We start from the raw sequence: 22,674 nt of genomic DNA, 5'->3' as shown, positions 1-22,674 counted from the left end.
TGTGTGACATAAATGGCAGATTGTATATTTCTTCTATCTATATTAAATATGCATTTTTAGAAACATTTAAATATTTAAAGTAAATTACGTTTTGTAGTTTTCAAATACTGTAAATTACAATGCACTAAATGTGAGATTTTTTTTTATTTTAACAAGATATAATAAGAAATATGATCTTCATTTTTACCAAATGTCTTTGATGTGATCCTGATACTGCTATCACTGTCCTTTAAGTCCCACTTACATATAAGTCTCCTCTGTGGAATATATTCTAATGCTGCCGTTTATTGGTGACATGGTCCTCCCTGGGGAACACTTTCTGCCTGCACTCTGTTGTGATGGAAATGCTGCACCTTTCATTTGAATGACATTCTGATAAAAAACATTCCTTTTTTTGCAAAACTATTACCTTTTTGAATTTATGAGCTGCTAAATAGAAACGTAAAGTCTGGAGATAGTGAGTGAGCGGCGGGCAAAATAAAGGTTATTCAAATGTTTGTGTTTTTGTTTAATGGAGGTAAGAAAATTTGAGGCATTATCGGCGAGTGCAACATCAAGATAAGCGCAGCATGAATCTCTGCCTCTTGGTTTCCATTTAAAAAGGAGGTGTACATGCTTTGCTTTCTGGGTAAAAGAGACGGGGGCATGAAAGCGGCTCTCTCCTGTGAAGTGCATGGGGGGCTTGAGGAGACTGTTCGTAGATGCCGTGGATAGAGTGTGTCTCCATGGGTCTGCTATCACGCAGCTCTTACAAAACTGACATTCATTTAAAACGTCCAACAATGAATAGCTTTTGCCGCGCTGACAAAGAGAAGAGAATGGGGCCTCCGCACAAGGTTTCAAATGTAGACCGGTTGTGACTTTATTGTGAATGTTTATACACTATATTGTATTATATTATATTACGTTATATTATATTATATTTTTTGTGTAGGTCGTTAAGTAAAGATCTACATTAGACATAATTTTTGTATTTTTAATCTTTTTTTTTTTTTTCTCTGCACTTCGGGTGACTTAGGCTTATTTACCAGCTCTGTTTACACAGTGCAGGTTTTCGTTAATTTGCCACTTTTCCTTACATCTTTTGCTGCACACATCATGACTTCAAAAACAATGGAATGAAAAGAGATTTCAACAGTTTTCTCCCATTTGACAGGGAGCGATGCCTCATAAAAGATGAAAATCCGCTCGGCATATATCAACAAGATTAATATACGTTGAGTGTAAATATAGTGCTCTTCTAAATATACGTCCTCGCTTCGGAATCTACAGAATTTCGGTGGCTTTGCGGTTCATTATTTACAGTGGTGCGTGATGCCGTTCTGTCATTTCCCCCTCTTCTTTATACGCTCACAGCTCCGGCTCACACTGGAGCAGAATATGATTGTTGAGGTTTACCGAGTGACCGGCTCATCTTTGATGTTAATAGAAATCTTCTAGAACAATTTTGAAAGCTCTCAGATAGTGTGCCACAATTACACACTCTCTGGCAAGGTCAGCATCGATAACTGATTAGGTTATTGACCAAGACGAGGGAGGTGAGTTAGTTGGGTGGGTGGGTGGGTGAGTGGGCCTGGGGGGGGGGGGGGGGGGGGTCAATTTAAATGTTATTGCAATGCAGGCTTGTTTGATCGAAACCCAAAAGGTTAAGCAAATCCAATCTGGTTTTGTATGGCAGAGTGCAGACACAGGCGGGACTTGAAAATCCCCAGGACAGAGAATGAATTATCATATTGGCGATGAAATACTTGGCCTCCGACAGACAGTTTACTCTAGCTGTAATGTATTTAGACAGCAATTGGCCTTAATAACCTTTATTGACTTCGGTGGGCCACAGCCAAGAATGTAATTATTAAAGTGTATCAATTTCATTGCAGTTTCAAATTGCACTGTATATATAATTATTTGAAGGTCATTTGGGGCAATTTATCTCTATTCCTCTGTTTAATGTGTTTGTAGAACATTATAAATGTTATAATGCAGCTTTCCATTTCACCGTGAGCATTTTAGGGATCCCATATATGGTGCTTTTTGCTGTTCTTGGGCTTGTTAAGCGAAAGAGGTTCGCCCAAGGAGTCCTGTGCTATGAGGATATCGAAGCATTTTCCGCTGTTCTTTAATTTCTCAGTCCTCCTGCTGTGTATATTTCATTTCGCTCAAGTTGCGCACGTGTACAACACGCAAACCGAGTGTAATCTTGAATTAGGCAGTAAGTTATCAAAAGACCGTTCATGTCTGTAATTGTTGCTGCTGTTTGAAAAAGCTCTTTGTGCACGGGGGAGAACGTAGAACCGTGTACAATAATTTCCCTTCGTTGTCACCCTCTCCGGCTGCAGGAGGCTGGTGACAAAGGCTTATCGGGCAACGCGGTGGAGAGGTTTAATCCCGAAGCTAATAATTGCAGCAAAACGTGTACGTTCGAGCTACACTTTAGTTCAGGTAATACAAAGCTTTTGGCTTTGGTATCTAAAGTAGAAATTACTCCGGGATTATTGATGTTATTAATTTTAAGGATGATGATTCCTTCTACATTAAGAAGCCGATCGTGATTTTAAATGAAGGCACGAGAAAAGGTGGGTTGAAGGGGGCGGGGGCTGGGGGGGCACCACAGAAGTTCCAGGCGAAGGTATCGCCGATTCTCTTTGAAGTGCTTATTCAACAGGATAAGCAGAATTTTAGGAAGCGGCTGATAGTGCTCTGGGTAAATACTTAAACCCCTTTAGAGAATTTCACATACAGATACAGCGCTCCTGGAAAAAAGAAGAACACTTATGTTTCCCAAAGCCACTACAGCCTAAAGCTTTGTACCTTAAGACAGAGATATTGAATGGAATTCTACCGAGGATACATAGTGTGACAATATCTACAAGAGCATCAACGCCAGGCAGCAGGTCGAGATGGTCCCTCTTCCTTAACCCTTCTCGCGCCTCGCTCTGCACCCAGTGCTCTGATGGGACATTCTTTCAAACGTAATGTTGTTCCTGACAACATCCTTGTCCTCTTTTCTACACTTAATTGTGCTTAGGATGGCTATCTGTCTGCCCATCAAATTTAAAGCACGACGTTGAAGGCGGCACGGTGGCACGGCGAGTAGCGCTTCTGTCTCAGAGCCCCTGGGTGGTGCAGGAGAACGTGGGTTTGATCCCTGCTCAGTTTGTATGGAGTTTGTATGTTCTCCCTGTCTCTGTGGGGGTTTCCTTGGGGTGCTCTGGTTTCCTCCCACATTCCAAAGAGATGCTGTTCAGGTTCACCCGTAGTGTGAGTGACAGAGAGAGTGTGTTCCACTGATGTATGGATGAGTGACCCAGTGTAAGTTGTGTATCTAGCAGTGTTAGTCACCTTGGTGAATAAGGTGTGTGTGGGCTCATAATACCACATAGAGTTTGTTGGAAGTTGCTTTTGAGAAAAGCATTTGCTAAATAAATACATATAAATTTCAGGTAGGTGGATAATTGCAGTATTCCGCAGAACTGAAGTATTACTTTTTAATCACCATTTTTTCCGTTTTAAAGTCACAAACCTAAGAAAAAAACGTGACAACTGCAACTAAAACTGTGATTGCAAGTAGTACATCAAAATGCGTAAGTATATATTTTTTTTCACTTTGAATTATGATGTCTGCAGTGACATTTTGACTGGTAAAGTTGGTGGCACAGCAGAATCTGCTATTATAGACTGGTGTTTGCATTTTGTGGTGACTGTTCCTTCTCTGGCGGGGGGGTTGCAGTGGCGCAGCTGATTTGGCCGGGTCCTGCTCTCTGGTGGGTCTGGGGTTCGAGTCCCCCTTGGGGTGCCTTGCGGAGGACTGGTGTCTCGTCTGGGGGGTGTGTGTGTGTGTGTGTGTGTGTGTGTGTGTGTGTGTGTCCCAACCTTGCACCCTGTGTTGCCAGGTTGGGCTCCAGCTCTCCTCGACTCCGCTCGGGGCAAGCAGGTGTAGACATTGTGTGTGTTCCTTCTCTATTCTGAAATAGACCCAGTACTCCATGAGGCTCAGTTTTAATGAAATGTTTTTAGAAATGCTAAATACATGTATATCACCACTGCACAAAAGTTTTTGTTTATATTTTGTTGAACTGTTTTTCCACTTGATGCATTAATATGCGGTGTATAATTACGCAGAGTGATGTGGTGATTCAGTATTGTTTGTCCCAGAACTGGGATGTTGACAGCGCTGCTGATTCTAATGCTTCACGCTTTGATGTCAGTTGTCTCGTTTACTTTGGAACAAATGAGCCCGTTCAGCGAATAATCTCTCATCCGCTTAGCGGCTGTTTCAGTCACCTTATTCATTTATTTACCTGCATTTCCTCTTCGCCGAGATCGTCAAGATAAGTCTTCACAAGGGGAAGATAACATCCATTAAAGTGGTAAAAGGAATTACAAGCCAGGACAGATTAATCACTGCGCAGGCTAATCGCATTTGACAGGGAGGGTAGCTTCAGTGCCGTGCCAGTGCCATGTGAGCCAGGAGAAACCAAAGTGAAAACATTTGTTACCGAGGACTAATTTCCTGTCTGGGAGCACCCTTTTTACTACACACATTAGCCATTGTGGCACGGCTAAGCATGCGCATGTGAAATCGCCATTGTCCGTGGCCTGGTCGTTGACACTCGGGCCAACCCTGGACCACATGCAAAGAGCAGTGAAAAGCTGCACCGGTGTACCTCTGTGACAAGATTATGATGATGTATGTCACGTTTTCAAAACGCATCAAAGAGTGGGATTCATGGTTGCGTTCCCCTAAAGCGACAGTGCCGTGCTCTTTTTAATATCCCCAAATCGCTTCTGCTTCCTTCACATTCAGCCTTTAAGTGCATTAAGGCAAAATGCTGAACAATTAGAGAAAGAATGGAAGATCCCGACTGGAAAAGACTGGAAAATTGTTTGATTCGCTTGGGAAATCAAGAAAGGGAGAAGAGATGTTATCAAAAAGATGCTGTAGATCATTTCTGGAGGGCTTGGAGGGGAAAGATACCTCTTTCATATACTGTCCTTAATAGAGCTTTAACTGAGAGGGGTGACGTGCTTTTGATTTGAGCTTGTTGATTTTAAGTAAGATGAAAGAGGAAAGAAAGGATCCACAGCGGCTGGGTGCAGAAGGCAGCATTGTGAGGAATGCTGGGAAAAGTGTGAGATGTTTCCACTTGCACTTGAATATTGCATTTACATTGACATTTATTTCTCCGGTGCTTGCCTCCAAAGCGGCTTGCAATGTTAATATGCTTACAGTTATTTACCCCATTTATACAACTGGCTAATTTTACTGGAGAAACTCATCTTTTCTCTCTGCTTGCCTTAGATAACATGATTGTTACCAAAAGACTTTTTAAAAATATTTTGTATAAAATATTAATTATCATATACTATTAAATAATATGGGGGGTGCGGTGGCGCAGTGGGTTGGACCGGGTCCTGCTCTCCGGTGGGTCTGGGGTTCGAGTCCCGCTTGGGGTGCCTTGCGACGGACTGGCGTCCCGTCCTGGGTGTGTCCCCTCCCCCTCCGGCCTTACGCCCTGTGTTGCCGGGTGAGGCTCCGGTTCCCCGCGACCCCGTATGGGACAAGCGGTTCCGAAAATGTGTGTGTGTGTGCGTGTGTGTGTATTAAATAATATATATTCTTGAAAAACATGTATTCTAAGTGTTCAAAGAGGGATAAACTTTCTCCTTTTGGGAAGTGGGATGAAATAGACAAATTTCCAATTGTGAAAGTCTAAGGTTGTGTTGACCAACAAAAGCTGTTTCCTGAGCCCTATTTTACCCTGACAGTTTATTTAACAAATGCCTTTAAAATGCAAATTGGACTACAGTGTGTACTGTTTTGCACTTTTCCATTTGTACACATTTTTACATTTCTTTCAGAGCATCCAGTTACAGTTTGGCTTAACCACTGTTTCCATCATGGATATGAAAGCTGCATGTATCAGTCCCAAGTCTAGTTTTTTAACCACTATACCACCTGCCTGCAAACCATGTGTTTTAGCTGACAATGATCATAATAACAGTGGAAGGAGAGTCTGACCGGCTTCTGAGACCATCCCAGTATTTCGCCACTGACCCTTCACCATCACCCGAGAGACAGAGTACTTTTTATCCTGGAACCTACAGCACCGATCGTGGCTCTGAGCCATTTTGAAAAAGTGAAAAGAATGAGTCTTGTTTTGTGAAGACACTTCTTAGTGTTAACAATTAGGGCTTTATTTTCAGTAGATTGATTCATTATATGTTTCTTATTTGAAAAGCAATTGAAAGTGAACCTTTGATTTGTGTATATGGCGGGTGGTGCTGGAAATAAATGGTTGCTTTCTTATAGTGTAAACAACCATTTTTTTCTAAGCCTGAGATAATTTATAAACACAAGGTCTTGTAATAAAACCCACAATTATCATGTTCATAAAGGAGATTGTAGCGAATATTGACTGCCCTCCGCTACCCGTGGTTCTTCAGTATGTTTGGCTGTATTGTAAACCAGCTTACCTGAAAATATGTTTAATGCTTTATAATTTTAGATGCAAGTAGCAAAGGCAGAAGCTGGACTTTTGTGGAACCCGCACGGCTGACGGCACAGAGGGACATCTGTTGAGTTCGTTCACACCGAGTATGTGCTTTACCATTAAAAGGACATACATTCACCGCCCTTTGTGTGAGATGTCAGCACAGGGGTTGTATTGGTGTCAAGCCTTTTTGGGGCTTTTTCATTGTGACCCCAACAGATTTTTCCTTCTTTTTTCCTACCAAATGAACAACAACAAAGCCTCCTCGCTTTTCTGGGTCTCATCTGAAGGAAGCATATGTTCGGCAAGGCAGGCAACAGTTGGCTCTGCAATGGACTATAGCCCTCAGAACAAAAGCCTGTGCTTGCCTGGCATGGAAAACATTTTTGGGCGTGATCACTTGTTGAGGATGGTTTTGTCTGCTGTTCCTTTCGAGGGAGTGCCATTTTTTATCCCATTCTCTGCTTCTCAGACATGTTTTTCTGATGTTTTACACTTCATATAATCCAGGCTGTATGAGCAGGTTCACTTCATGGCAGACATAATTGATGGGGGTCTGAATATGTTGTTGACCCTATGAGGGGGACGTCTGCCCTAAATGGTAGGCTCTCAATCACCCAGAGGAGTGTCCTCATCTTTACATCGCCATCTATGGGATCCTACCGGGTTCAAATGTCTTATTCTTTCATTTAGGCATCCACATTGACACACACTTATACACACCTCTGCTCTCCCTCTCCCAGGCAGTGTCCTCTAGTGCTTGGACAGCTTCATATCAGCAGCCAAGGAGCTGAAAAGCTGAGAAGTCAAGACCCCCCCAAGTGAGGGCAGTGATTAGGGCCTGTTGACAGTTACGGGGAAAGCGCCACTCTGTAAAACAGCTTTAAAATGAAAATCTGCTACACTTTTAAAGCCTAGAATTAATGCAAGAGACATAAAACAATATGGTTTCATCGCCGTGCTTTTAGTGTAGGTTTTTATGGAAGAAATGTCACTCGGGACACACCATTGCATACGCTATATAGTGTCATATCAGAGTGAAACCCATTTCAAGTCACCGTGATTTCAGGAACAGTCTTAACACTTCCTGTTCTGATAAAAATGTCCAGTCTTGGAGGATTACTCCCATGTGCAGTGAACCAATGAGGTAAAGCACACGATTTCAGGCTGAAGCTCGTTCCAGCTCCGTTATAGTTCCCCTGCTTTTCGACTAAGTGAACTAAAGTTACTAATCCATGCTGCTTTTTGTACTAATTGCTAATTTTGAAAGAAATTAATTAATGCAGTGTTAGTTTAGCTTATTGGTTTTGCAGGTCACCAAACCTGCAAACTTTAGCCTGTTTGCATGCCATGTATTGACTAATTTGTTGTGCGCCAATAGCTTGGATAAAAGTGCAGAACAAAAGCAAAACTCCCTGTACCGCTGGCTTCCACATCTATGAAGGGAGCAAAGTGGCACAGTCTGGGGAATGGACCCAAAGAGCATGGGCTGTTGGCTGTGTGGTTTTCTCCGTTGCCTTTGCTCATCCTTATCCATTTGAGTTCCATCCACTGGCCTTATAGTATATTATACATTGTTTCCCTACTGTTATATTTGCAATAAAAATTCATTAATTATCCATAACCACTTGTCCAAGTGAGAGCTGCAGTGGTCCAGAGGTTTTCCTGAAGCACAGGGCATCAAGCAGGGTGCACCCTGGACTGGATACCTGTACGTTGCAGTGCAATTACGCACGCACACACACACACACACACACACACACACACACACACACACACACACACACACACACACACACACACAAAAAAGGCAGTTTAGAATCACCAGTTTACTCAAAACGTATATTTGCACTGTTGGAGGAAACATACGCTAACAAAGGGAGAACATGCAACCTTAACACAGACAGGCAGATTCACACCCACAGCCCAAGTCTTCGCTGCTGCGCCATAATGTGGCCTCATCAAAATTCCATTTAAAATTTATTTTACTTTTAACAATAAGCGTATCTAAATAAATATGCAGTTGTGTCAATTTTTGTAGGCCATTGAAATGGCTCTTGTTCAAAGAGACTTGAAGGAGACTGGAAAGACACAGTTGGTGGAGGTTGAATAGGGGAATTGCTGTAGCAGTGGGACAGTGAATTGCCCCAGGCAACCCTAGAGTCTGGAATGAAGGCCTAATTTGTTTGAGCTTGAAAGGTCTTTCAACTGGTGCCTGGGACTCTTCTATCATGCCAGTCTATGTTTGTGTTTGTTTACTTTCAATGCCTTTTAGAAGAGGAGCTATTGGTGCTTTGCCCAGGAAAAATATACAGCAGGAAACCGGTTAGAGCACGCCGTTCCATGCCTGCCCTCTCCATCACCCTTTGCTTTGCCGGGGCAGTCAGGACGCTTCTTGTTGGTTTCAGGAAACCAAGGATAGCAATTGTCATCTGTTCGTAAACAGGGCATCTCCATGAAGGCCCGTGATAACAGAGGACTGAGATAAGGGCAATGGACTCCATGGAAAACCAAGCAAGGCAGACCACCGTGTTGCCCTCGGCAGACCCACAGGGCTCTAGGTGAAGGGCTCATTCAACACCCATGCTAAAATGCGGCACAACAAACAGAATAGAGCTAGTGACCAGGAGACATAGACACCAATTCTCTTGAGGCCACCTTAACCATCTTTATGAAGCCTTACAAGTAAGGTGAGTGGAGTTGAAGAGGTTAGTAGGACAAGGGTTCAGGATTTTTGAAGTTTCAAGCACTTTTTTTCTACAGCTTCTGTTTTCCAAGTCTCAGCAAAAGTTCTTTCATCGGTGTTGAACCTTTGACCTATTTGAGACACTCCTGCAATGAGTGAGGGGAAGGGCTCTTGGTATTCATGTAACCACTGACCTGATCTGTCCGTCATACCATAGCTCAGGGTGAAAGCTGTGGAGACATATATTTCGAAATTTCAAGAACTGCAAGCGTGCTGTCTCATGGATGAATGAAACCAAAAAATGCAGTCTGTTGGGGAGACTTTGTTGCATAAAAATAAACATCCACCAATATGCTTCTACTGTTTTCACGGCTAATTCCCAGAACACTGTGACAAGATCAAGGTTTACAGAAGAGGTATCTTAAACCATGTCTGTTTTCCATCAGAGATATATTATTGAATGTGTCATCAGTGTGGTTAAGAGGTGTATTGGAAACTAAGAGTGATCGTGACTGAGTGTATTAGTATGAAACTGCTTTGTGTGGCTTGTTGAAGCACACACTCCAAACATGTATCCACAAGAATTAAAACAGTCAAATGAGTTGTCAGAAAAGTTACAGTGCGCAGTAAAATGGAATTGAAAATGATTCACTTGTGGATTTTTAAATTATGCATTGAATCTAGAGAAACAGATCCAGTGTAGAGCCATCAGGGGGATTTGAAGAGGGAATGACAACTGTGCATTTAAGCATTCAGGATTAAATGTAATTACTAGTTTTATCCACTTTGATGCACAAGCATTTTGCTAAATACCGAATCACTTGGAGTTTAACTGTCTAACAAAGTCTGTGTGAATAAGGATGGACGGGGTTACTTTGTGTGTTTTTTTTTTTTTCTTCCACCCCATTAAAGCTTAGTTTAAGAGTTCGTCCAAGAGAAGCCAGACACATTTCTCAAAAAAATGACCTTTGATGACACACTTAGCTTTTGTGCTTCTACAGACTGACCGCTTAGAGTCCTACCTGTACCTTACCATACACTCTTGCCCTTTGTTCTTGCTGTTACTTTCATTAAGTGTTCCCTGAATTTGGCCTTCATTGCAGACTCAGCTGACGCTGGCGGTAGCGGAGGATGACGGCTGTGAAGAGCAGAGGAGGAAGGAGGTGGCCGAAACCTTGCTGCCCACTCTCACGGAGCGACAGCAGCACAGGCTCACTTGGAAGGAGAGGTAGGCGCAGCCCATCATCATAAGACAGGAGGATTTTTTTTTCTCCATCTAAATAGCCTATCATATGAAATGTGCTTTAGGGAAAAATGCTCAATTTTTGTTGTTTGAATCATACTGCAGAATCCTGACAACAGAAATTTCAGTTTCTTTTTAAATTATAAGGTGAATATTGTAGCAGTGGCTCCTATTTTGTTGATCTTTAGTAGATTAACATGTTCTGGTATGTTTTATCCTATGTTTCTTACTTTATTTAGGCAATACCTACTTTAATTTTACCAGGTGTATATCTTCAAGATTATCACATAGATGCTGACTGAGTGACAGCATATTCATGGTGAACAGTGTAATTGTCAAAGGGACATGTGAACTACAGGTTTTACATGAAGGACATGCATTGTGTTTGCTGATGATACACTAGCGTTCAAAAGTTTAGAATCACCCGGAAACGTTCATGTTTTTTGAGAGGAATTGATATTTTTTATTGTCCAAGGTAGCATTAAATTGATTAGAAATGAAAGTCAATACACTGATATTCAATGCATTTCTCATAACATAACTTCTATTTCATATAATTGTTCTACGCATCAGACTTTACATTCATCAAAGAATCCTCCATTGTACTGGCCAGTCGATCGAAGACAGTACTCTCGCGCCCTCTTTATTCACCCAATAGGTTAGAAGTATGCTTCGGATCGTTGTCCTGCTACAAGATGAAATTTGCACCAATCATGCACTGACGACCCCCATATCATCACATTTCCTCCACCCTGCTTAACAGAAGGCATCAAGCAGTCCTCCAGCATTCATTTGCTCTCTGTGTCACATATGGTCTCCTCCTTGATCCAAACACCTCAAACATAGGCTCATCCCTTCATACTGGAAGGAGCAGTGCTATCCCTTCATAACACTCATGATAGACTTCCAGTCATCCACTGCCCAATATCTGTCTTCTTTTGCCCATTTTAACCTCTTCTTTTTATTTGCCATTTCAGATATGGCCTTTTCTTTGAAACTTTACCTCTAAGGGCAACATCCCGGAGTTATTGTTTCACTGCAGATGACACCGGTATTTGGTCTGTACTACTGAAGAAAGCAATCAGCTGAGGACCTGTAAGGCATCTGTTTCTCAAAGTGCACCTCTGATGTTCTTATCCTCTTGCGCAGTTGTGCACGTGGGCCTTCCGCTTCTCTTTTTGTCCTGCTTATATCCAGTTTGCCCTCTTCTCTCAACATAGCCGTGGACACCTTTGTGTGAAATCTTGAGTTTCTTGGCAATCTGACTCATTCAACAGTAATAACCATTTGCAGCATTAGTAACGATGCCTTGGCTATATTTCTAAATTAATTTAATGGTACCTTGATTAAGAAAAGTATCAGTTCTTTCAAAAACATGAACATTTGTGTATGATTCCAAACTTTTGAACACCAGGGTGTGGCAGGTATCACTGCAGCAAGTTTGCTCCAGATAACTTCCAATCATTTCCCTCCTGACAGATAAGGAGCTGAGTGACAAGAGGTTTTCGTAGTGTCTACTGAGTCAGATAAACCTAGCTCGCTAGTAGAGCAGTGCTATTTTAGCAGCATCAAACCGCCACCCCCACTTCTCATTGACCGTTCCTGGTGCTCCTCACTATGCCTGCTTTCCCTGAGTAATTAGACAGACTTGAACCTTCAATGAGGCCCACTTACAAATGGGTTTGACCCCTGTACGCTGTGAGCAGTATAATCGCGCTCTGGAGCCAGATCTTAAGTGTTCTCTGTCTGGCTACGGATGCAGCTCAAGCCCCTCCGCTGGCTCCACACCAGACAAGACCCAGACCTCGCAAAGGGTCTGAGCTGCCAGGGCAACAATCTCCCAGAATCCCCTTGGCACCACCTTCTCTTCAATCTGTATGATGTTTTGCAGAGACCTTTCCAGCCTCCCATCAAGGCATTCTTCATAAACAGACTGTAGCTCTTTGAGTCCCACCCCCTGCCCCAGCGACGCCCTGGCCTGACAACTTTGGTGTAGTGCCCTGGGGGCGGTGGGTGGTGGGGGCGATGGGGGTCAGATGACAGGTGCTGAAAGCTACAGACCATCCTGCCCCCGGAGCCCCTTGAAGCAGTGAAGAGTGTCATAGTGCGGAGGAGCCTTCTCAGTGTAGGAAGTGATTAGTCCTTGTGTGACACAGTGGCAGTCGTTTATTCCCTCTTGCCATCACCAGAAGAAGAGTAATGATTAGAATGCAGGGTTGATAAACACATGCATGTAGGTAATGTGTTTGAACTCTGGTTGCTCTCTAGGACTCTCTGTGCAGATATGCTTTTTTAAGCTGGCCGTTACCTGCAAAGTGCCTGTCAACAGAAAATGTCACATAAAACAAACAGCAAAAATAAACATATACTCACATCATGTGACAAAAATGATGAGATTTCTAAAGGCCAGCTCGTGAAGTCGATAACATTTCCTTATGTTTTAGACTGGCTTTGTAAAAGGACAGTGCATTTTGACTCATCTCTATCAACAGTTTCTACCGACAAATATTTTGTTGCTGTAAAAAATTTTTGTTTGCGTTTTCATAAGTTTGTTGCTGCTGGTGTAGAAGTGGATTTGGTTTTGAATCTATTTTCTGTGACCCCTTTATTATTAATTTTATATTTTGAATAACTTCATATGTGGGTTACAGAAAAAATAGATGAAGCTAATAGGGTTTTGAGTTTTGCTTTCTATACATTAAGTCCCTTGCATCACGTGTCTGTCAAAAGTCATCTGCAAACTTCACGGTGAATAGAAACTGTTGCTTGCCTTTGCAGACCTTCACTGTGACAGAACGGCCTGCGTCCTTGTCCAGCGGCTCTACTGGAGCCCATTTGTCTTTTCACTCTCGCTCTTTTCTAATTGTGGCCTAACACTGCTCTCAAGCCAGCCATGATCGCTGCTCTGGGATTTACATACCTCTAACCATTCATGGTGGCCCCAGATAAATCTCCTGCATCCTGGCTTCTCACACAATCATTTGCATCCCTGTCCCAGTGATTTAGTGTGGTGACACCTCTGTGCAGCGTGCGGCAGTATTTAAAACGAGTCCCACTCTTTCCTACTAGTGCTTTGCAATCTCCTTTTTCATACCCTCGCTGACTGGCAAAGCCCCTTTCAGTCTGAAAGTAACGGTAATTCCACGTGCTGCTTTTCATGGAAGCGGAAGTGGCCAACCTTGGACAGCAAGGTTTTCAAAGGCAAATGGCGCATTTGCCGCTTCTTTGCTGTTAGTCAATAGAACCCGACACCCAAGTTGTAAGGGCAGCGTTTGGCCACTCCTTCCCACGCTGCACTCTGTGTCACACAGAGGTCACACCTCGGCCAGTGAGATATGTGCATTATCGCAGCGGGTGCACAAGAACTAAGGGGAACAGCTGTGAATATTGTACCGACCATGCAAACCACTGTAGGCTTTGTAGAGTCATTATATGATAATGGAAATTATTACCAAATTACATGGAGGTTTAGAACAGAGGATCAGTTGGGAGAGACGCAGGGGAAGAGCCGGTGTATTGGGTTTGACAAATGGACTGTGAAGGTGCCCATCTGGTCCTCTTCTTTCCACATTTCTGTCTTTGATTCTGTCCCTCCCTCTTTAGTCTTGTTTATTCTGGCAGGGGCAGTTGTAGAAGGAACGGGTGAACCATTATTGGAGACATATGACAGAGAAAAGGACACTGTCTGACCTTTGACACTGGAAATACATAGACAGTGTACACATTAGTAACTCATTTCCGAAATATTACTTTTTTTTGTGCGACTAACGCTGCAAGTTGACTTGTTCACCTGAAAAGGTATTTAGTTCTTTACATCATATGTAAAAAAGCAATTTCAATAATTCACTTCCATTCGCAAGGCAAATAAAGGTACAGTACTGTGTCTGCAGCGTATTTTAATTTCCAGCTCTGCAAAGACTGATGATGATCTTTGCTATAATGAGTTGTGTTTCTGATGCCTTTGAGCACCCAGCTTGTTTGTCCCCTGCTGGCCTGCCTTCATAATAAAGATGTCAGAGGTGCAGATGCTCTCATCACTTTGCTGATCGCTGACCTTTGCCATACTAGGGAGTGTGCACTTTTCTGTTGTGTTGTGTGATTGTTTCTTGCCGCCTCCCACTGCCCTTAGCTTTTCAGGTTCTCTTGGAGTAAAGGACGGGGAGAGTCATTAAACCCCGGCATCAACAGGAGCGGAGCTCATGGTGACAGTTTAGGACAGGTTCTCTTATATGTTGTGCTGAATCAGCCTCCAGTTTCTCCTCACTTTTTAAGCAGTTGTCTAAGTAGTGTGTACAGGTGTCTTTTGCTTGCTTTTTTCCTTACCACCTTCGCAGTGGCGTACGCTTTGTGCTCACTTCTGTCCTTTGTGAGAGGCATAATCATAGCGCCCCCTGTCTGTGGTATGAGTTTTTGAGGCATTGTTTGAACAAAATCTGGCAACCCCAACTCTCGGGGGCACGCGTGCCCATGGACAACACAGGCAAAGAGGGTTTGTGTGGTGCTGCTCCTCAGCCCTGGTGCTCTCCAGTGCTCTTTCTTCTTTCCATCGTTCTCATTACAGTTTGTGTACGCTACGAAAAGACTGCTTCGCTGGATTCGCTAATATCGTCAGTGTTTGCGCTCCGCCTAGACCGAAATATACGTTTGTTTCTCTGTTTGTTTGTTTAATTAGCAAAGGTGTTTTTTTCAGCGTGAGCGCATCGTGAATGAAAGGATCGAAGAGTTCCCTCTGATGTTGCTGTCCCTCGAGGGGGTAGTTTAATCACTCTGAGCTGGCAGGTGTTGCAACACACTTGAGACGACAGTTGTATTTCTCATGTAATATCTCAGGTGACAGTTGTATTTCTCAGGTTATTTCTTTGGTAAATGTTTTCCTTGGCATTGACCCTTTGTGATATTTATCTTCTGTACTTTTTTATATGCAGCACCTGGTTTAGGTTCATTAAGTTCGCACCTGCATTTGGCAGAATGGATGGTTGTTTTTGTTTCCCTTTAATTCACGTTTTTGTAGGTAGACAAGAAATGAGCAGAACGCAAGCCAGCGTGTGCAATTTACAAATCAATCAGCCTGTCAGATCTCGGTGGTCTGATATTTTTGGTAATAAAGCCAACACAGGCCATTAATAACAATGATAAGGCAGGAAAAAAGAATTTGACAGAGTGCAAACTCATCGGAAAAGTTTATAAGGTGCGTAAGTATGGAAATATAATCAGCAGGTAAAAAAGAAGGCAATGTGTCTTTAATTAAAATTATGCAGACTTAATTAGTGGAGTATGTCAATAGCCCATCACAGTGGTTTAAGGTTATTTTCTTGGCTTAAGATAAAATATTACTCTTTGTATGTAGCCAGGCTGTAAATGTCCCTTAGGTGAGGGTATAACAGTTGGCTTCCCATCTTGCCATTGGATTCCTTGCCAATGTCACAGAGGTCTTTCTGGACTTCTTGTCTAAGTGATGCATTGTTTACAGGATCACGGTTTCCTCGAATTGTGTTTTAGAAAATTCTTTTTTTTTCTTCATTATTGTTGACCAGTGAAATTCCATGAAACTGCTTGTTTCTGTTGGAGGGTGCTAATAACGATGTGCAGCAGATGTGAAGGCCTGTCCTCTGCCTTAAGTAGGGTTTGTCCTGTTTAATCTGAATCTGTTTCTATTCCAGTCAGCATTAACGATACTCACGTTTTTGCCTGCATGAGGAAATCATCTCTCCTTTCCACATTACTTGGGTGTGTATCAGTGTCCTTACTGGCAGCTGCCGTTTTGAACTTGTGACTCACGTCCAATTTGTTTTTTATATTGTGAAATACAATGCAGTTGTGCTCCTAGAACATGAGGTGTTACGGTTTCATCAGGGATGACTAAAGTAGCTTTCACCTTCCTTCTTTTTATTAACCATTTTATAGTCATACGTGACTCAGTCCATCAAACGCTATCAAACTTTTTCTGACTTCCAGTTTGCCTGTCTGCCTTCTAAACTCATTGATTCCAGATTTTGAAATGCTACATTCGGTTTGGTTTGTGTGTAGGAAAGGCAGCTTCCAAAGTGAACGGAAACATGTTTGATTAGCATATTCCTTCTCCATGTGGGCATATAAACACCCGAAAAGTTAAATTCCCAGACCTTCTCTGTTTAATCTGTGAGATAAGTGCTCCTCAGTTCTGATGTTTGCTACTTGCTGCCAACCATTTAGCACTGTGATTGCTCTCGTTTTTCAGGCCAATAAATTAAACTCTCAGTCTGTGGAGGACTCTGACTTGATTCCCTGCATCATCTCCCCACTGGAAGTTCTCGTCAGTTCCTGACAGAAAGAAAAAACATCCACTTATCACGTCAGCTTAGTTTTATCGCCTACAGAACTTAATGAAAACTACTTTCATAATCCACATTTATTCTTGGTAATGGTGGGTTGAGGCAATTCGCAGAAGGACTCGTGCAATCGAAATTCTGCAGACATTACACGCCACATGTTGCACAGGCGGCCAGCTATTGGCTGTAGGCCTTTGATGTACGAGTCATAGTCAGACTTTTAGAATGTGAGTACAGGAGGTCTTGGTTGTGAGGGCATATTTGTAACAGCACTGGAGCACAGGTTGAGAAGAGAGGGTCTGTCTGTATAAGGTGCGGAGAGGCTTCTGGTCCGTGGCCCTTGTGGACGGGCCTCGGTGTGGGACTCGCTGGCCTGTCGAATTTCATACCTCTCATCCTGAAGTGTGCAAACTGGGGGTTTCACCTTGGTTTGTGTTTATTGTTGCCACTCCCAGGCTTATTTTCTTGTAACTTTTAATACATGCCTTCCAAAATATTGATGGCAACACTATTGTCTGAGTGTGAGCTGGTGCAAATTGAAAGCAGTTTTAAAGGCAGGTTAAACGGTGAGCCTGGTTCTTTCAGCATGGTATCCATTTTTAGGAGCAGGTTGTTTCTTTCGCTGTGAAGAGGGTCACAATGTGCACATCTTACGTTTGTCTTAGCGAACTGGTAGTCTGAATTCCCACTTTGTCTCGAAAGGGGGTGAAAACAAGGACACATATAGAGAATTTATAAATCTGACTCATTTAACGGACATTTCTAATAACAGTAATTTTCTTGTTAGTCGTTTGAGCAGACTTGGGACAGGCCCCATGTAAATGAGGGAGCATGGCAAGGGGGCCACAATGGACAGATGTACCCGGGGTCCCTCCGCCTTCTCCTACCTCCCTCCCTCCCTCCAGCCCAGGCAGCAGCTGACACAACAGTCCTGCACGGTGTGTGTTGGTCCAGGTGGATTCAAAGCCTTTCCCTTCACGCTCATTTAGCGTCACTCCTCTTCCACACAGCGAGCTCTGGGAAGGGGATGGGAATCATAAGGGTGGGGGCTTATTTGTAATTAACACTCAGACGCCTCGAATTTACCAAACTGACACGTGCGGTAATGATATTGTTAGCTCCTCTTAATATCCCCGCATCACCATCAATTACGCCATGTGTTCGTATCCAGTTGGCAGTACCCCCTCCACTATTGTTAATTATAACCTACAAGACTGTTACAGTTAATTTTATGGTAAGCATATTGTCTCTTCAAGGCTCCCGAACAGGTCATAAATTATCGTGAAGGTGAAACGTAACTTGGGGGAAATAGTTATGAAAATTTCATCCATCTCGCTCAGGAGCTGCAGCTGCTCCTGTCAGTGTGCACATTGTGAAGGAATTGCAGGCGGGTCAGGCCTGGGGGGCCGGGCAGGGCCTGTCACCACACAGGATCCCTCCTTTGGCCCTGTCAACCCTTGCCCTCCATCAACTCTCTCTCTCTCTCTCTCTCTCTCTCTCTCTCTCTCTCTCTCTTTCTCTTTCTTTCTCTCTCTCATCCACACATGCACACACACACACACACACACACACACACACACACACACACACGCGCACACAGCTCCTTGGCAGTCCTCCCTGTTGCTCTTGCTTGAGCTGCCCAGCCTACAGCTATGTAGGTGCTCCCCAAGCTGTCAGAGTTCATTACTTTGCAGAAACTTGGTGTAGGCAGGCAGCTGGTCAGTCCTCTTCCTCTGCTGTCATCAAATAAGATGTTGTCTGGGTATCCATTGTTTGTGTGATTCTGTATAATTTGTGTGCGTAAGTTTGTTTGGTATCTCTGTTTTCTTGTATGGTGTTTTGTGCCAATGGGAGGTGGAACCATAGCATGGAGGGAGGTTGTCCTTAATGGAAAGTTCTCCAGTGCCCTACCCATGCCAGTTAATGAGGACCAGCCGCCAGCCGTTTGGGGTCCGGTTGAGGCCTTAATATAAAGTATCTTGTCTTAAGACCAAAGAGAGACCTGGGAGAATACAGAGAAAACTATCAGAAGCAAGTGGTGTTTCTAACTGAAGCTGTTTATGGTTGACTTTTATTACATTTTTTTGATCTTTTGTTATATTTTTGGATCGTTTTTGGGTGTTTCAGCATTACAGAAGTGACAATCTTAAAACCCTTCTGTCCTGCACCTATTTCCTGCCAGTGTGCTCACCTCAACTCTACAAATGCCCCCATAGCCTTTCTGTGTGTGTGTGTAGCATGAAATGGTTAGAATTAGGGGCTGCTTTTAAAGTCTTTTTACTGCCTATGCACATTTGAGCAGCCCTACATTTTGCACTCTATCCAGACTAAGAGTTAAAAAAAAAAAAAAAATGTTCGTTTTGGGAGTTGTCTCTGAGTCGATATGCAGGTTCCACAGGATTCAACAGACTTTCAGCCTCTAATTATAATTGTAATGACATGGTTCAGACAAACTGCTTTACAGATATAGAACAAGAAAAAAACTCTTCGTTTTCACTCTTGATAAACTCTGGACAGAAACTTCCAATGTTTTATGGATGTAGGAAACAGTCTTGAAATAGTCTCCCTTATATATGCTGGATTAGGGGAAATGATTTTTATTTACTCAGCAGATTGGGCTTTAGTCACTTAGAGCTGATTAAATGTGTAGACATTCTGATAACAGAAGAATCTATATAGATCAGCCGTGATCCTGCATGTAGTTAACATGAGTAAAGCAATGCTTAGCTTCACATGAACCATTTCATTAGTAAAGGTAATTTGTGGATAAGATGCTAATTCAAAAAGGATGTTGTCTTAGTGTGGACATACAGAATGCAGAAGGCCTGATATTAAGACCCTGACTCCCTGGCACAGTTTCTTTGTTTTTTTTTTTTTCTTTTTTTTTGCTGAGTCAAGCCTTTTCTTAAGCTCCCTGGTTCATGTGATCTGCCCCAGGGGCCTGCAGGTAGAAGTGTCACTCTCTGTACAGCCCTTATTTACATTTATTCATTTCAAAGATGCTTTTCTCCAAAGTGATATGCAACTGAGAGTAAACGAAGAGTTTTATATAAAGGCTCATGATTGTTGAACCAGTCTGTTTGTCCAATACCATTGTTCTTTCTACTGCACAATACATGAGTGGCTTCCTGTAAAACAGATCAGAAATATAAATCGTGACAGATGAGGTCAAGTTAGGGGATCAGGAGAGAAGTGGATCTGAAATAGATGTGTTCAGAGATCCTTCTTAAATGTTCAAAGTTATTCTGCAGTTTTGAGGGAGAGAGGGAGCTCATTCTACCAATTGGAGGCAAAGCAGTTAGCCTGTGGACTTCTGATTTTGGAACTCTCATGCATGGGACCACCAAGCTACCAGAGGCAGAGGGGTGTAGCAGTCTTACTGGTGTGTAGGGAGAGATCAGTCCCTGTAGGTATTGGGGTGTAGGTCTGAAGGCCACAACTAGAGTCTTGAAATTGATATGTACAGCTGCAGGGAGCCAGTGCAAAGAGATGTGGAGAGCAGATACATGGGAATGCTTTGGTCAGACACAACTTAGGCATTGGCATTCTCGATCAGCTTTAGAGTGCTGATGGTGGAGTTTTGAAGACCATACAGGAGAGAGATGCAATAGTGAGAACAGGAAATCACTGTGGCCTACACTGTGTTGTGAGATAAGTATAGCTCTTGTAAATATTATACAGTATGTTTTTACAGGACCAGGTTAAGGATTCATTGTGTTGGGAGAAGCAGAAACTTGAGTTGATTGTTATTCCCAGGCTCTTGACTGATGAAGCGAATGAAATGAACAAATTGTTCAGTTGAGAGTTCCTAACAGTTGGATGAACCTGCTGGCAGATAAAGGATCTCAGTCTTGGAGAGATTGAGTTGTAGGTGGTGGTCAGTCATCCAAGCAAAGATGTCTGAGAGGCAAGCTGTGGTACAAGAGGATGATATGTCTGTGGGGGCTAAGGGAAAAGCAAAGAACTGGGTATCAGCAGCATAGCCCACAGCTTTTCCAATCACCCAGCTCTGCTATTCCTATGCAGTACCACATTATTTTACACCTGTTCTGCGGACTCGTGCCAATGAGTGGAGCAATACCTGCACCTCTCCTAGCAAAATGAGCAGATCATTTAGCTAATTGGTTGTGATAATTGGCCAATATATTGACTTCCAATCAATCCATCAGTCATTTAGTTTATTGGCTATGTTGTGATAGGAGACTGCTGGAGAGCCCATGCTGTTGTCCCTGGATCCTGCAACTACCATTTCTGCAATTCTTGTCAGATGCTTCTTTTTGGGGGGGGGCAGTGGAACAGCGGGTTTGGCCAGGGCCTGCTCTGTGGTGCAGTGAGTTTGGCCAGGGCTTGCTCTGTGGTGGGTCTGGGGTTCGAATCCTGCTTGGGGTGCCTTGCGGCAGACTGGTGTCCCGTCCGGGGTGTGTCCACTCTCCCTCCAGCCCTGCCCCCTGTTTTGTTGGGTTAGCCTCTGGTTCTCTGGGACCCCACATGGGACAAGCAGTTGTAGACCATATATGTGCACGCGCTTCCTTTTCTTCAGAATGTCAGTGTTGTATGCTTAACAAATGGTCTCTTTTTCCCGATTATCCAACTGACAGTTGTAGCACCCCTAGCTTGTGTCTGCATAATGTGCTTTTGTGTGTGAAACTGAGTGCAACAGTATTGACTATGCTCTCAAGAGCTAAGAGTTTGTAGGAAAGTTCTTAATGAAAATGTGACAACGGTGGTCAAAGATTTCAGACTTCTGCAAGATAACGGTTTGTAAAGGCTTTGGTAATGCTAATTTCATATTGCTGAAGCAGGTGCAAGGAATTCTTTGTCCGTCTTTCCTCCCTGATGTGTCCGAGCTTGGGACAGACAACTAGACAATGACCTTTTCTGTCTGGGTGTCAGTACTGACGAAAGCTGCAGCCTCTGTAGACACTCAAGGCCTGGCATCTCTGACAGACGTGTAAACAGATGCAGCCATGGCTGGTAATGACAGGTGATTATAAGCAGCACGGGTGCCAAGGTAATTAAACCCCCGGCTGACAGTAACATTTGGTGCCGTGCTATTCCAGCATTAGAATAATTGTTGCAGCACATTTTCACCTGCTAGGCTGAGACTCCGAACATCATTAATTTTGCACAGGAACATGCTGTCTGGAGAGGTAAGCTGGCTCAGGTAAAGCTTTTTGTAATGAACCTGCCATCCCAGGCAGGGACACCTCTGTCCAGGTTCTTCCCAAACAGGAGTGGGATCCAAGATTGCAATGGCACATGGACGCTAGGAGAAGAACGAAGGGCTGTTTTTGTAGTCTGCATACAGTATACCTTCTGGTAATGTGTGTTAAGATGCACAATTGTAATTGGTCAAGCCTAGATGTGTTTGTTTCTTGAGGTTACTCTCTCAGTTGTGAAAGCATTTAGAAAATGAGATAGTTCCAGATGTGGGATTGCTGGCCCCTGCTGTTATAGTACCAGAATGGGTGGCTTCAGCCTCAGATGATCGTGTGTTTGTTCTCAGCATGTTGAGAAGCTCCAGCTCACCTCAGGTTTGAACAGGAGCCGGATGGGACTGTAATGCTTTGTGGTAAGAAGACAAAGGCTTTTGTGTGAATTACCTCAATCATTGCCTTTGAGGCAGACAGGGTTGTAACAAGGGTGTTGCTCTCTACCATGGCAGCAAGGTCAAAGTTTCCCAAGAAGACAAATTCGTCAAAAAGGGTGGAGCTGTGCCAGGAACATTTCTAAATACTCACATACACAGATACCTTTGTGCTGAGTAAGTTTAAGTTTCCTTAAACTTTATTCCAACAAACCAGATCTGTAAGAAGCAGTCATGGTGTAAACATTCTGATTGATTTATGAGGTAGTCATTTATAAAATAGTAACTTTGGTGAGCTAAGAGCAGTTAACCCAGGCAGTAGAGCTGCTCATTGTGCTTTGTGTGTTTCCCATTGTGAA

At 43.2% G+C, this 22,674-nt stretch overlaps 1 protein-coding gene across 1 annotated transcript in view; it reads left to right on the top strand.

The window, feature by feature from the left end:
* Positions 1–22,674, top strand: part of fto (FTO alpha-ketoglutarate dependent dioxygenase) — a 99,491-nt gene that overhangs the window by 29,967 nt on the left and 46,850 nt on the right. The window contains exon 8 of the mRNA XM_018738965.1: positions 10,281–10,405. Within this exon, the coding sequence (XP_018594481.1) occupies positions 10,281–10,405 (125 nt within the window). The remainder of the gene's footprint in view (positions 1–10,280; positions 10,406–22,674) is intronic.

This window comes from Scleropages formosus, chromosome 7, assembly GCF_900964775.1.
Source record: "Scleropages formosus chromosome 7, fSclFor1.1, whole genome shotgun sequence".
Lineage (NCBI taxonomy): Eukaryota > Metazoa > Chordata > Actinopteri > Osteoglossiformes > Osteoglossidae > Scleropages > Scleropages formosus.
The sequence above is the reverse complement of the archived record's forward strand: the minus strand, read 5'-3'. Positions and strand labels throughout refer to the sequence as shown.